We start from the raw sequence: 15,420 nt of genomic DNA, 5'->3' as shown, positions 1-15,420 counted from the left end.
CATCAGGCTAGCCGGGCTGCGACACACACAACAATCTCCCAAAAATCATAGAATCACTTTTTCAAAAAACACTTAACACATTCACCATATCAATAGATTAAACTATCTGTACTTTTGCACTGCAGGTCAAAGCCCAACAAAATTCTAATCCCTGCTGATGGAAATCTTTTGGGATTACAAAACAGTAATACTCAAACAAAACAAACAAAACAGTAATACAGTCGAACCCCGGAACTCGACGCTAATTTGCTAATTTGTTCCGGAAGGAGCGTCGAGAAGTGCAGCCAACTTCCGAATCAATTTTGCCCATAAGAAATAACTGAAAACGGATTAATCTGCTCTTAACCATCAAGTTGAATTCCAATGCTAAATCCGTCACACGATCGCCTTTTTCAACTCTATTGTTCTTGTCGTTTTCCTCTCCCGTCTTTCTTGGGACCCATGTTTTTAGTCTAAAACAGTACTGAGGTGGTCGAGTTCGGGGGTTCTACTGTACACAAACAAAACAGTAATACTCAAATGTTATGTATCGACTTTATTTAACTTTACTTAAAAGGAACTATTTTATGTCACGGATGTTTACATGCACATGTAATTGTATCCGCGAATGGATACCTGTCTTGTGTTATGCCCTGTTGCAAAGTAAAGGACATTAAAATGAGAACCTTGTCAGAGTTCTATCATTTTATTACTTATTAAGAGTTATGTAAGAATGAAACATAATTGGCGACGAGGTGTATTGAAAGAACCCGAAAAAGGCAAACTACGACCGCATAGTGAGGATACGGACGTGGTTTTGCGAAGAGGTTTTTCGTCTGCTCATCCCGCGAAGCTAGCGTCGGAGGTGGGGACGCGAATTCATGCGTGAAAGACGACGAAAGTAAGTGAAAAAAAATGTCGACATTTATTGGACATTTTGGCTCATTTGATAGTTCAGAGGAGGACTGGACAACGTATGTAGAAAGATTTGACCAATATTGCCTTGCAAACGCGATAGAAGACGAGAGAAAAGTGGCCGTTCTATTGAGTATAATGGGCGCGAAAAACTACAACCAGGGCTCTCAAGTTCAAGTACCCGTACCTCCAATAGTATCCACAAATATAGGGCAGTTCTATATTTACATCTTGTAGTTCTTCTGTCTCTCTGTATAAGATTCTGCTCAGTCTGGTTTCGGCATTGTTTTACACATATGGGAAAGCATGGTAGCATAAAGAAAAGGACTCAATGTCAACACATTTAAGATTTATTAAGAATCAATCATTAAAATATCATTAGTTCATAAATTTACTGCATTTTAAATAGATAACTGCCAAACGTGATGAGAAGTCATTACACTGACATGTAAAAATAAAAAAATAAAAAATCTCCCTTCTCTCTAATGGTTTTAGCCACTTCACAGTCTCTGTATATGCGCTGAATGAGAATATCATCCTCTGCAAATACAACAAAATCACACCACTCCATACCTGTAAGTAGGAGCTGGCCTTGTACCTGCCAGTAGTAACTGTGAGTCTGCTTCAATTTCAATGTGCCACTCTGCATTTTCAGGTAGCTACAGTCCACATAGCTTTTTGCATTGGGGCATTTAATTTCCACCAGTCCAAAGGGTGGGCTCTCAGTCGGGTCAAACACCAGACCATCAGGAGATGCCCCTAACCAGGGGGCATCAGGGTGGATGACAAACCCACAAGGCCAGTAATTGGTGTTTTTTATTCTGCAGTACTCCTGTATGGCAACCGGTTCCAGTGCCAATCCCCTCTTCATTGCAGCAGTTTGATTCACTCCCTTTCGAATCCTTTGTGACAGGATTCCTGCAGAACTCTGACCTCTGACATGGCATATTTCCCTGAATCGGGAGGAAGTTATTCTTGGCCCCCTGACTCGGTGCCACTCCACAGAGTTGCTCTGCTCTCTGGTGGCAACCTCTATCTTCCTTGCCATGTCAAATGTAGTGACAAGTGACTGCAGATGGAGGTGTTGTTGGTGACTGCAAACGAACTGGCAGTTAGTAGGCTCAAGCCTATAGCCGTCTACAGGTAGAGGTGGTGGCAGAGGGGCATCTGGATGGTGTACTACAACCCGACTCACTGGTACTGGATGCTGGTAGGATATGGGACTACCCGCCTGGACTTTCCCAAAAGCTGAATCAACCAGCGGGACGTCAGCACTTACGGCCATGGTGGTGATGAGTGGAGCAATGTCTGCAGTGAAGTCCTTGTACTGCTCATCAACTTTGAGGACATCTGGATCTGGCAGCTCCCCTCGCACTGCCTTGTAACGTTTACTCCTTTGAAAAATCGAATTCCACAGTAAGGACTTTGTAAACTCATACAACAAAGGTTATACAGTAAGCAAAGCATACATAGGAAAATTAATTTTACCTTACACCATCAGCAACTGTAAACTGCTTCGGCTTGGAGGACAAAAATACCATGTCACTTACTCTGCCTGGTTTCACACCCTATTAATTACATAAAAGAATGATCACACTACTTTAAATGTTTGTTGATGTGACATAGTACATCTGCTCATAATGTAGCTTGTTGAAGAAATAATTTAACTTTGGTATGGTTGGGAACACATACTCACCATGGTTCTTGGCTTGTGCCAGCGTTGTTCTGTTTCTGTGCAGCTTAGGACTGGGGGTACAGCAGCCAGGTTCAGTGTGGAGTAGTGTGCAGTCTGAAACAGTAGTGCAACATTGTGGTTGGAGAGTGCTGTCCCAGCCACACAGGAGCACTCGGCCACTGCAATGTGCACCGGTACACGGTCTTCAAAGACAATCTAAACATAAAAAAAAAAACCAGTCAAAATCTCAGGCTAAATGAGTGGTGTCCAATTTTATATGCAAAGGAATGGTGTGGCTGCAGGTTTTTATTCCAGCCCAATATATAACAATAGATGCTTAAACAACTGATTACACTTGTTTAATTATATGTTTTTTGCTGCTCATTATGTAGCAAATACCTGCTTCCAACCCAGACCTTTACACACAAGTCGGGACACCCCTGGGCTTAATCACGGCAGGTTATCAATTGTATCACCAAGAGTATAAGCAATATAAGTTTACTCCCTCTTGCTGCAATATAAGAAATAACGATAAACTTATCTACCTTTTATCATATCCCTTGTCTCAATTTTCCTCAAATATTTTAAAGTTAGTGAACCACTGAACTGTGTTAGTAAAACAGTGTTAGTAAAACAAAGGAACAGGCGCAGGGTACAAAATACTTACCACTGCCAAGTCATTAAGATATTTGGACCCTGCATGTATTATACTAAATATACAGTAAATAACAACTGAGGCTGTGAACCAACAAACACTGTTTTTCCTCCCTACTCTGAGGTTGTGAGGTTTTTCACTCTTCCTCATCGACCTGTAACAGGTAGCCCTGATGCTCACTCTCCCTGACGAATCTCTGTTTGAAACTGTGGGCATTTAAACAGGACATCATTTACAATATACATAAAAGTTACACTGAATGACATTAAAATATCTGACACTGGATACAACCGTCGTTAGAGTCCTAGTTAGACAATAAGCTCAGCTAAATCACAGGGTGGGTGTGTAGCTAACTAGGCTGGCTAGCTAGCTGTGTAATGGTGTGACATACCTTCATAGTTGTCGATGTAACTGGATATATACATCTTATATCCTTTTTCCCTTTTGCTCCTCGGGGTTGAGCTGGCCGCTTGGACTATCCGATGCACATGGGTGATGGTAATCTTTGGTAGGTCTTGGAGGCACCTAGTGTAAAACACACCCATCTTCGCTTCTGCGCGTCTGTCCTGTGTGCCGGAGCGGAACTATTCACGCGCACCCTCGAAAAACCGGAAGTAGTAACACGTCATCCCGTGCAACTAGCGAATAGTATACGGCGCGAGACTGGGAGACTCTCTCACCATGGCTCTCTCATCCTGGCTGCACCGCGCTGGTGAAGTTCCGTTATAGTATCGCGTAATTTGATAGGAATTTCAAAATAAAAGTAATAAATGAGAAGCTTAAAATTGTATATATATATACAAAGAGTGAAGGTATAACTAGTATATGTAGTTATTTATGTAGAAACGGTAAATTTGCTAAAATATATATATATATATATATATATATATATATATATATATATATATATATATATATATATTTTAGCAAATTTACCGTTTCTACATAAATAACTACATATACTAGTTATACCTTCACTCTTTGTATTTACAAAACATCCCATATGGCATTATAAGGATGTTTGCAAAGGATTTGAAAACATTTGTGGTACCAAAACCACAGCTTCCACCAGGGCCGGAGTGGGACACTTTTTCAGCCCGGGAGTTTTATGACCAAATCCGGCCCAAAATTATTTTTCCCTCCCAATCGGCCCAAACTAGAGACTGACATGAACCGGCCCATCGGGAATCCTCCCGAATCTCCCGATTAGCCACTCCGGCTTTGGCTTCCACACAAGAGTAGAATTATGTGCTAGCAGCTGACTTAAAACAATAATGTGATAAAAAAAAGCGAATCATTTCGAGTACATGTATAAATATTTAGCTTAATTAAGTTTAACGTGCTGGGAAATATAGAAATGGACCTTGAAAGTGACATACAAGTGCTTTAATTCCACCTTGTATAGGTGTATGAACCCTGCAAACATGACTTTGTTCATTGCACTGAGGCGCGGCGCGCGCGAAGTTACAAAACTCGAGAGGTGCACGACCTCGCGAATCGACAGTGCGCGAGACCCTCACGCACGGGCAAAGTCACCGCGATTACGTCATTTTCGCCGTGCGGACCCTCGCAAGTATAAAACCAGGCTTCAGTAAGTTAGTGTCGGCTGGATTTGCCGCTCTTCTTGCGTCTTTATGTGCGCAGCTAACGTCTAGACAATCGATTGATGTCATTTGTGAATCGATTCTGAATTGTCCACGTTGCGCATCGAGATGCATCTAACAATCGAAAATTTCCCGCACCCCTAATCTCAATAGATTAAAAGCAGATATATGCCTCCTACAGGAAACTCACCTAACAGAATCAGATCAACAAAAATTGAAAACAGCAGAATACAATCACATATTTACAGCCAATTACAACTCTAACGCAAAGAGGTGTAGCCATTTTAATTCATAACAAAATTACATTCACACACACTGCTACAATCACAAACCCAGACGGGCGATACATCATCATAAATATCACTACACTTTTACCATTGCTAAAACCATTACCATTACCATTTTCCATGACTTCTTCACACAAGTAACCTCAATAACTAACTCTCCAATAATAATATTGCGATTTTAATATAGTTATCGATCCAACTCTAGACCGGTCAGCCTATACTCAGAATACACGCAACTGGAATTCCACTGAAATAATAAAACAATACATGCAAGATTTCGGTCTTGGTGATAGCTGGCGACAAAATCATCCAACAACCAAAGAATTCACATTTTACTCAGCGGTACATAAATCATACTCACGCATTGACTATTTTTTAATCAGTAATTCAATTCTGTCAAATATTGTACATACACAAATTCACCCTATAACAATAAGTGACCATGCTCCTGTCTCAATAATATGGAACTCAAACCAACAACACAGACATTTAGATTTACATTTAGCGCTTTAACACATCACTTCTCAATGATCAAGAATTTGATAACTATATAAAAAAAAGAGTGGACATACTTTTTAGAAATAAATGACTCTCCAGACATATCAGCATCACTTTTATGGGAAACAGGTAAAGCAGTTCTAAGAGGAAAAATAATCATACGCTACATTTAAAAAGAAGAAAGAAACAGAACATGAGGTAAAGTTAGAATAAAAAATTAAGGAACTAGAAAAAATTACCATAAGTAACCCATCTGAAGAAAAGCAAAAAGAACTTAGGAAACTTAGATACGATTTAAACGAATTGACAAATAAAAAAAAATAAATTCCTACTACAAAGATTAAGACATGAAAACATCGAATACTCAAATAAATCTGGAAAATATTTAGCAAATCTCATTAAGTGTAATAAAGAAAAAACATTTATTCCAACCATAAAAAACTCAGCAGGGAAAACAGACACCTGTTGAGATAAACAACACCTTTAAAGATTTTTTCAAAAAAGTATACTCATCAGACTATGAAACCAACTTATTATAACGAAATTAATAATTTTCTGGACCATATCAAACTACCTAAATCAGGGGTCTCCAACACGTCGCTCGCGAGCTACCAGTAGCTTGCCACCCCTTTCCGAGTAGCTCGCCAAAGGGCCAATGAATTACATATAAATTTGTAAACCTAATTGGTCCCATCGAGAAATCTACTTAAATTTATGTCCAATCAAAATTCACAGTTGTCCCTCCCCTTCTAACACTAAATGATTATTCACCAATTATACAACAGTTAGTTCACAATCCGACTGGTTGAGAAGTGTTCTAACCCTGCAGATATGTGTGATAACAGCACGGTATTCTCGTTCTCTGTATCACTCCGCGGACGCGTTGTCAAGTAACGCCATGTACATATATTCACTATAACACAGTCCCTCTCGTGTTCTATTGCTCAATTAGCTGTCAATCAAAAAGTTAGGCTGCCGTCAATATTGAATAAACCAGGGGTCACCCACGTCATGAGTCGCCCGCAGGCTTGTTTTAAAAATAGCTCACTATAGCGCCAAGCACCAAAGCGCTGCATCGTTTATGTTTTTGCTACTATTATAGATTGTCCGTGGTTGCTAGCAGTCTTCCCCCCCCCCCCCCCCCCCCCCCCCCCCCCCCCCCCCCGGTAGCCCTCCGCAATAACTGGTATCCAAGAAGTAGCTCCCAGTTCCAAAAAGGTTGGAGACCCCTGACCTAAATTAACTGAAAACCAAAAACAAACACTCGAAAGACCATTATCACTAGAAGAGCTTTACATAGCTTTAAAACATATGCCTAACAGTAAAGCCCCAGGACCTGATGGATTCCCTGCTGAGTTTTATAAACACTTTTGGCCATCCTTATCTCAACTGTTTTACAGAACAATAACAGAAATCAAACAAAATGCAAAACTTCCAACAAACATGAATACTGCAATCATCTCCCTTCACCTTAAACCAAACAAAGACCCAACCCAACCATCTAGCTACAGACCATTATCATTAATGAATACAGACACAAAAATAATCAGCAAGGCACTAGCCAACAGAGTAGAAACAGTAATTCATAATTTAATACATCCTGATCAAACAGGTTTTCTCAAAGGTCGACACTCATCCACAAATATGCGCAGATTAATGAACATAATAGACTACACCTCACACCAAAACATACCAACAGCAATTATAACCCTAGATGCAGAAAAAGCCTTTGACAGAGTAAACTGGAAATTCTTATTTACCACTGTATAAACTCTGATTTGGAGAATCATTCATTAACTGGATACAGATCTTATACACTGCACCTAAGGCTACAGTCAACACCAACGGGGTAATATCACAACCTTTCACATTTCACCGGGGGACCAGACAAGGATGCTCACTCTCTCCTTATCTATTCTCTATCTTCATAGAACCACTAGCAGCAGCAATACGACATAACACAAACATTAAAGGAATCCAAACACCTAACATGGAACATAAAATCAGTCTATATGCAGACGATATCCTACTATTTCTACAAAAACCACATATCTCAATAACAAAAACAATTCAAACAATTGAAACCTATTCAATAATATCAGAGTACTCAATTAACTGGTCGAAATCTGCAATTCTCCCAATAAATATAAATAAATGTGATAATGATCTGAAAACATTACCTATCCCAATATGTAGTAATTACATCACATATCTGGGTATAAAGATATCTCCCCAGCTGTCAGAATTGTTCAAGCTTAATTACAATCCATTAACTAAAACAATAAGTGACTATCTTCACCGCTGGACTACATTTCCTCTTTCACTTGCTGGCAGAATTGCTACGATTAAAATGACAATATTGAAAATAAATAATTGATTTTTGGTAATGATTCCCATTCAGCCCCACTCATTTGGTTTCAGACTTTAAATACCACAATAACTGATTATTATTAGAAGAATAAACCATCTAGAATCAAACTCACAACGTTATAGAATTTGAGAGGCACCAAATTTCCACCATTATTACCTTGCAAATCAATTACAATATATATTAAAATGGATAAAATCTAATAGTACAGATAGATCGTGGACTGATTTAGAACAAGCACTATGTAAAGATATACAAATATCCAATTTAATATTTATCAACCAAACAATTAAATATCACCCATGCTTTTATAATACAACTGTGGCCACAACTCTGACAGCCTGGTGGAATTTTCACAAATTAACAAACTCAGCACTAACACCAACCATCCATTTACCCATCTGGAATAACCCAGACTTTACAATTAATAAAAAAACATTAAACATGGACTAATAAGAGAATCACGCACCTAAAACATCTGTATAACAATACTACATTAATGTCATTACCACAAATAACCCAGAAATACAGCATCGAAAGAACTCAGTTCTTACAATATCACCAGTTAAGATCACTCATCAGTTCAAAAATCAATCCAACTACTCTAGCCCTCCCTACACCAATCTCAGAACTTCTTAACATTACTACAGCAAATAAAACATTATCCAAAATATATAAAATTATATCTCAATTAAATCTTAACATGAGCCTACCGTATAAGCAATGGGAAGAAGATTTATCAACAACTCTTAATACCAACTTTTGGATACAGATATGTAATAATAACTATAGCATTATCACAAATACTAATTTACAACTAATCCAGTATAAAGTTATCCACTGAGTACACTATACCACATACAAAATGTATAAAATGGGATTCACAAACTCACCAAACTGTACACACTGCAGTCAGAACACTGTTGATAATTATATCCATGCTATGTGGCACTGCACTCCAGTTAACCAGTTTTGGAATGAAGTCACTACTCCTCTATCTCAAGCACTAAATACCCAAATTCATCCAACACCTTCATTATGCAGACCCTCCAGAATTTCGCGATGTTGCGATTTGCAACTTCAACGCAAATTCAAGCAAACCCTGTGAATTCAGGGCGGTGTTGCAACTTCAGCCAATCACCACAACTTTCCCGCAAATTTGACCAATCACTGATGTCGTATTGATGTGACGTCAACAAACTCCCGCCTTACTTCCGTGTATACGTTCAAGAGGAGCAGACTGAAAGCAGCATGAGCGAGGCGAACGTTTCACACTTGCCGACGAAAATAACGGCTAAAGATCGGGAAAAGCAGTATCCCGGTACACTACATGAAAGCGGGGGCAAACTGGTTTTCATACATGTATTTACAACAAGTTTAACATTTCTAGTACCAGCCCATCCACTCTTTTAAAAGACGGAAAGTCCATTTCTGCCACCGAGCTGTTGCACTTCGAGGGATCATTGTGCATTCTCTGTCCCAAGACCTGTGTTTCAGGGGGCGGGGCATACAAAAACTTGAGAGGGATCATTCCTGCCCAAACTATTTCATACCACATAGAGTAAGAGAAATAAAATCATTGCTTGAAGTGTTAAAACCAGGGGTAAAACACAGGATAAGAAGTATAATACCCATAGGGAGAACCAAATAAATAAATAAATGGACAATAAATACATGGGTAAATAACAGGGTTGCCAACTCTCACGCATTGAGCGTGAGACGCATTTGACCATCTTCACACGCTCTCACGCCACACGTCCGATTTCTCACGCTGGAAAAAAAAATCTAGTTTATTTACCTCTGATCCATATCTATGATTCAATGAGGTACTAATTTGCTCTGGCGCTAAACACTGGCGATCGATCGATCGCGATATAATACTTAATTTGTGTTCATTTTACACCCCGCCCGGTCCTTACACCCCCCCGCCCCCCCTTCCCTCAACAATTTACACTTGCCACCTCCTCCAGGTTCAAATCTCACACCAAGCGATATTGAAAAGTTGGCAACTCTGAAATAAATAGGTAAATAGATAATTAAAATGGACTACTAAATACAACAGTTACATACATTAACAAATACAACAGAAATCATACAACAGTTACTCCCTATTGCAATGTAATCACAAAAAAAAAAGCAAAAAAGCACCGCAACTTGCATCGCAATTTTTTTTGAAAAACACCCATCAAACATCAAACATTTTAGACCGCAACAATCACAAAAACACCACAAAACAATAGAACAATCCTAATGTCGCTAGTCATTGCCAAAAAAGTCATCCTCATGAATTGGAAAACAAAAAATAACAAACATCAATCACTGGAAAAATCTTCTAATATATTATATCCCCCCAGATACACACTTAGAGCCTACAATACATACAGATATAGACTTAAGCTAGAGATATACTTGCTGTTAACTATGCGTTCGCGTACGCATCATGGCTGCTTTGCGTATCCTGCGTCGGTTTGGCGCACACGTCCTCCAAAAGTTAATGCGACGCGTACGCGAGGTGCAATACGCACAAAACCGCTAGGGGCAGTGTAGCCGCTAACCAGCATCAAAATGGCGGAAAGTTTTGAGGAGCAGTTGTGCGACCACGTCCGGAGCTATCCACATCTGTATAATGTGTCCTCGCCGCTGCACAGTGACAAATATGCTCGTCAGAACAGCTGGCGAGAGATAAGCACTGTTTTGAAAGTCGATGTGGAAACGTGTAAACATTTACATTTACATTTACGGCATTTAGCAGACGCTCTTATCCAGAGCGACTTACAAAGTGCTTTGCTTCTGATCACAGAATACATCCTAGGAAATAGTACAGATAGGCCAGAATTCAAGACACCATTGAGTCAGACTACTACTAAACTACAGGAGTCAATATTATTACCTAGTGTTTTGCGAGTTAGGCATTTGCCAAGAAGCACAAATAACCATAGACAGACATACAATTTAAGAACACGGCAAGTGGTATCAACTGAGTTAGTGCTCTGGTAAGAACTCAACAAACAGGTGAGTCTTCAGTCTACGCTTGAAGATAGCAATAGACTCTGCAGTCCTAGCAGCTAATGGAAGATCATTCCACCATCTTGGAGCCAGGACGGAGAATAGTCTGGAGCTTTGTCTTCCATGAGACTTTAAGCATGGAGTTTCAAGTCGAGCCAAGCTTGAGGTTCTAAGTGTTCGCTGTACAGATCGGCTTTTGACCATGGACATCATGTAGGGAGGGGCCAGTCCATTTTTGGCTTTGTAAGCAAGCATCAAGGTTTTATATCTGATGCGTGCCGCTACTGGAAGCCAGTGAAGAGAGCGTAGCAGAGGAGTCACATGTGAGAACTTGGGTAGATTGAAGACCAGTCATGCTGCAGCATTCTGAATTAGTTGTAGAGGTCTGATGACCCGTAGAGGAAGACCTGCAAGTAGGGAATTGCAGTAGTCCAGCTTAGAGATTACTAGAGACTGCACAAGTACTTGAGTAGCTTCCTGTGAAAGGAAGGGTCGTATTCTCCGTATGTTGCAGAGGAGAAATCTGCAGGATCTGGTCAGCTTTGAAACATGTGTTGAGAAGGACAGCTCGTTGTCCAACGTTACACCCAGGCTTCGAGCAGTTTCTGATGGTGTTAACAATATGTTCTCAAAGGAAACTGTGAGGTCGTTGTGTGGGTTTGGGGTTCCTGGAATGTACAGAAGCTCAGTTTTGCTAGGGTTGAGCTTCAAGTGGTGAGCAGTCATCCATGATGGGTGGGCGATATAATATCGTTCACAAAAATACCGGTACATTTCTTTATTCGATAGGATTTCGTTATATCGCGACATTATGATGCAAGGATGCAGATTGTGCGTGCAGCACGCAAAATAAACATGGCCAACAGCGGAGAGAGCAGCAGTGCTCACACTGTGAATGATTTAGTTCCTAAACGAGGAGCTACATCAGTAGTGTGGAAGTATTTCATGAACAGTTCACGTTCAAAGTTCACAATTTTAATTATGAACTAGTTCAAAGTTCAGTTCATTTTACTTTTTTTCGTGAGATATTCAAATACTTTTTTCACAATTTGGCTGTTGCACAATCAAGGGGCAGACACAAATGCGAAGTAGATAGTACAATCTCATTAGATTTTATTTCACATCTTACATTTGCAGACGACACACGAGTGGACCGCGAATGAGGGTGGCATGATGAATAGAGAACTAACGCTTAATACACTAAAAGGCAGCAGAAATGACAAGGGCACAAAACTAGACCAAACAAGAGTACAACTACTTGTTACATACACTGACATGAACAAACACACGAGAAGCAAGTAACGGCCATACATGAACATGAAGTCTAACAGAACATACATGTATTGCCAGGCACGATATCACGTTAGAGAACACGGAGACCAAACATGAACTGAAAACCTAAAACACTACGAACCTGAAAATGGAACAGAGACTTTAACCATACACAAACATGAAGCTAATCAAAACCACGAATCACAGATAAGGTGTGAATATCGTGCACACCCAACTAGGAAATAAAGAAACGACAATGATCCCCGAAGGTATAGTCTGGACATAGGCTATATATACACACCAACTAGGAGATAAAGAAACGACAATGATCCCTCAAGGTATAGTCTGGACATAGGCAACACACACACACACACTTGTAAAACTAAGACGAGCTAACACGGAACAGCTGAAACAGAGGGGCGTAACAAGAACAAGGAAAACAGAAAAACGACGAGACTAGAAGGGGGCGGAGCCAGACGTGACAAGTACAAGCTAGAAATCAATATACGTTCTTATAAGTGCTATGCCTACCCCGCTCTGCTGCAATTCATCCCGGGTAACGTTGTGCGGAAGCCAGTACAGTATGTTATTAACTAGCCAGTATGTTAACTATTCTCATGCGGACACTACGTTGCCCACAATGCATTGCGCACACAACGTCAAAACCATTTCTGTCTGGTGATGCATGATTTAAGCGGCACCAGCGAGAATACAGGAGGGAGGAAATTTCTCTCGTTGCGTTTCAAAAGAGAAAACAGATGTCACTCAGTTTTCAATGGAAACAAATTCCAATGTTCATTTACAGTGATGTCTACCGTTCATGACACATAATGTGAACTAATTCACGTTCAAGTTATTAAAAAATGTGTTTCGTTCAGTTCAACGTTCACGAAAAAATGAGTGTGTTCAATGAACGCGTTCTTTTGAACTCGACTGTGAATAGTGAATTTACTTGAGTTTCTCTTTTAACAACTTCCGCCCTGTCCTGCCTCTCTTCTTCGCGCAACTCATTTGGGACGTAGATTTGACTTATTACTGCCTCTTTAGCCCTATCCGGACGGGATTAGTTTCTCAGGGGTAATTTTTTCTTTTACGGGGGGTCCTCTGTGATTTTAGTCCCGTCCGGAATGAGCATGTATGTGTTTTTCTCAGACGTCCTCAGAGAAAATTACAGGCGGAATTACCTACTGTTTTTCGCTGTACTCCGTGGTCGTCTGGTAATTTTAGTCCCGTCCGGATCCACATGTCTGAGTTTATACATGCAAACATCACCTCGCGTTTAATAAAACAGCTATATGTCCACTGCCACGCACCGTAGTTACACGTTGGGCGCGCGTTTTCACGGAGATCCACGTAAAGACAGCGGCGAGCGAAAATGGATTTACTGGACCAATTGCTCAGTGCAGAAATTAAACATACATCTCCAGATAGCTGGGAGAACGACATCAGGAGGAGAAAACCAAAGTCAGCCAAGAAAAGAAGATCAGGCAGGCTGATTAAAGGAGCAATTGTAATTGCAGCTACAGGTATGTATTTTTATATTTAGCTATTTACATTCATTAGCGATTTTTTATAATGTGTTTTCTGTATTGGTTTAACAAAATAGCTTAACTTAAACGGAGATCTTAAATGCTGAACTGAACAGTAGTAAAGTTAAAAGTTAAAAAGGAATCATCAGAGTTGGCAGTGTGACATTATTAAACATGCTATCACGTGACAAGGCGATGTCATGTGACCGAGAAAGCCAAAAACTCACGGGTCCTCCTGTTTTTTCAATTGCTGTCCGGATGCAAGAGTTTTATCACTAAGTACAAGGGTGAAATATTTTTCACAGACGTCCCCCTGAGAAACTAATCCCGTCCGGATAGGGCTTTTGTTATTACCTTTTGGGAAGAAAAAATATCGAGATATATATATATATATATATATAGATATATATTAGGGCAGTCATAGCCTGGTGGTTAGGGAACTGGTCTTGTGACCGGAGGGTCGTGGGTTCGATCCCCAGACCTGAGGCCATGACTGAGGTGCCCCTGAGTAAGGCCCTTAACCCTCAACTGCTCACTTGTATAAATGAGATAAAAATGTAAGTCGCTCTGGATAAGGGCGTCTGCCAAATGCCATAAATGTAAATGTAAATATATCGTATATCGCCATTCAGCTAAAAAATATTGAGATATTATTTTTGCTCCATATCGCCCAGCCTTACCAAGCATGCAGAGATACGCCTAGAGACCTGGGTGTCAGAATGAGGGAAGGAAAGAATTAGCTGGGTGTCATCAGCATAGCAATGATAATAGAAACCATGAGACAAAATAATGTCACCAAGGGAACGAGTATATAAAGAGAAGAGGGCCTAGGACCGAGCCTTGGGGGACTCCAGTGGAAAGTTTACATGGATTGGATGTAGATCCTCTCCATGTTACCTGATAGGAACGGTAAACTAAAAAGGAAACAAATCCGAGACCGCTACATTCGGGCATGGCGGAAAATGATGGAGAAACGTAGCGGGGACGGAGCTGAGGGGGTGTTCTGTCCAGCAGTTATCAGACGCCTGAGCTGGCTATGTAACTTCATTAACCACCAGGCAACCGAGACCAACTTTCCCCAGAGTGACACGGTAAGTGTCTAATCGAGTTGAACTGCATTCAGCAGCTATTTTTAACCTTTGCTGGATTCAAACTATACTGTACTTATACTATACCATAACTTACTGTACTATTCTGAAGGGCCGTATTCAGTATCAGGCATGAAAATCTGTCACCTTTCGGCGAAATTCGCCGTTTTGAAGTTGAAAAGGGTGACCTACATGAATCGTGTAGATCTGATGAGTTTTTTGTTTTGGGGGGGGGGGGGGGGGGGGTCGGGAGATTATATTTTAATTATCATATTGACTTAATTAGCAAACAGAGCACTTCCAAAATTTGCTATTTCAATGACAGTGGCCAGCAGTTTCCGCCCAGAACCTTCATAGAGGCCAAATAGCGTTTCAATCATACGAACGTTCTTCATTCATGTTATTCATTTACTGCTAAGCGGGACGAGAAGCAGGACCTAGTGCTACACCGCGGACAAGTCAGAAGAGCGTACATTTACCACTACATTTACCAGATCGTACATTTACCACTACATTTACCACATCGTACATTTACCACTACATT

At 40.3% G+C, this 15,420-nt stretch overlaps 1 protein-coding gene across 2 annotated transcripts; it reads right to left on the bottom strand.

Annotated features, from left to right (window-relative positions):
* Nucleotides 1–1,228: 1,228 nt before the first annotated feature.
* LOC143527309 (uncharacterized) lies at nt 1,229–3,953 on the bottom strand. 2 transcript variants are annotated; one of them, XM_077022448.1, is made up of 4 exons: nt 3,616–3,953; nt 2,591–2,785; nt 2,383–2,462; nt 1,229–2,288 (listed from the first exon to the last, which is right to left on the bottom strand). In XM_077022448.1, the coding sequence occupies exons 1-4, from the start codon at nt 3,619–3,621 to the stop codon at nt 1,331–1,333; spliced, it is 1,239 nt and encodes a 412-aa protein (XP_076878563.1). In that variant the 5' UTR covers nt 3,622–3,953; the 3' UTR covers nt 1,229–1,330. The 2 variants fall into 2 exon arrangements, with proteins under 2 accessions (XP_076878563.1, XP_076878570.1); XM_077022455.1 differs by having other exon boundaries at nt 2,591–2,683.
* Between the last annotated feature and the right edge of the window lie 11,467 nt (nt 3,954–15,420).

Source organism: Brachyhypopomus gauderio, chromosome 1, assembly GCF_052324685.1.
Source record: "Brachyhypopomus gauderio isolate BG-103 chromosome 1, BGAUD_0.2, whole genome shotgun sequence".
In the NCBI taxonomy this organism is placed as follows: Eukaryota; Metazoa; Chordata; class Actinopteri; order Gymnotiformes; family Hypopomidae; genus Brachyhypopomus; species Brachyhypopomus gauderio.
The sequence above is the reverse complement of the archived record's forward strand: the minus strand, read 5'-3'. Positions and strand labels throughout refer to the sequence as shown.

Excerpts from the sequence above, each read along its gene's own strand:
- LOC143527309 (XM_077022448.1), bottom strand. Across the intron at positions 2,463-2,590 it reads GGCACAAGCCAAGAACCATG|GGTGTGAAACCAGGCAGAGT; the intron begins GTGAGTATGTGT and ends TGTAATTAATAG. Across the intron at positions 2,289-2,382 it reads ACAGTTGCTGATGGTGTAAG|GAGTAAACGTTACAAGGCAG; the intron begins GTAAAATTAATT and ends GATTTTTCAAAG.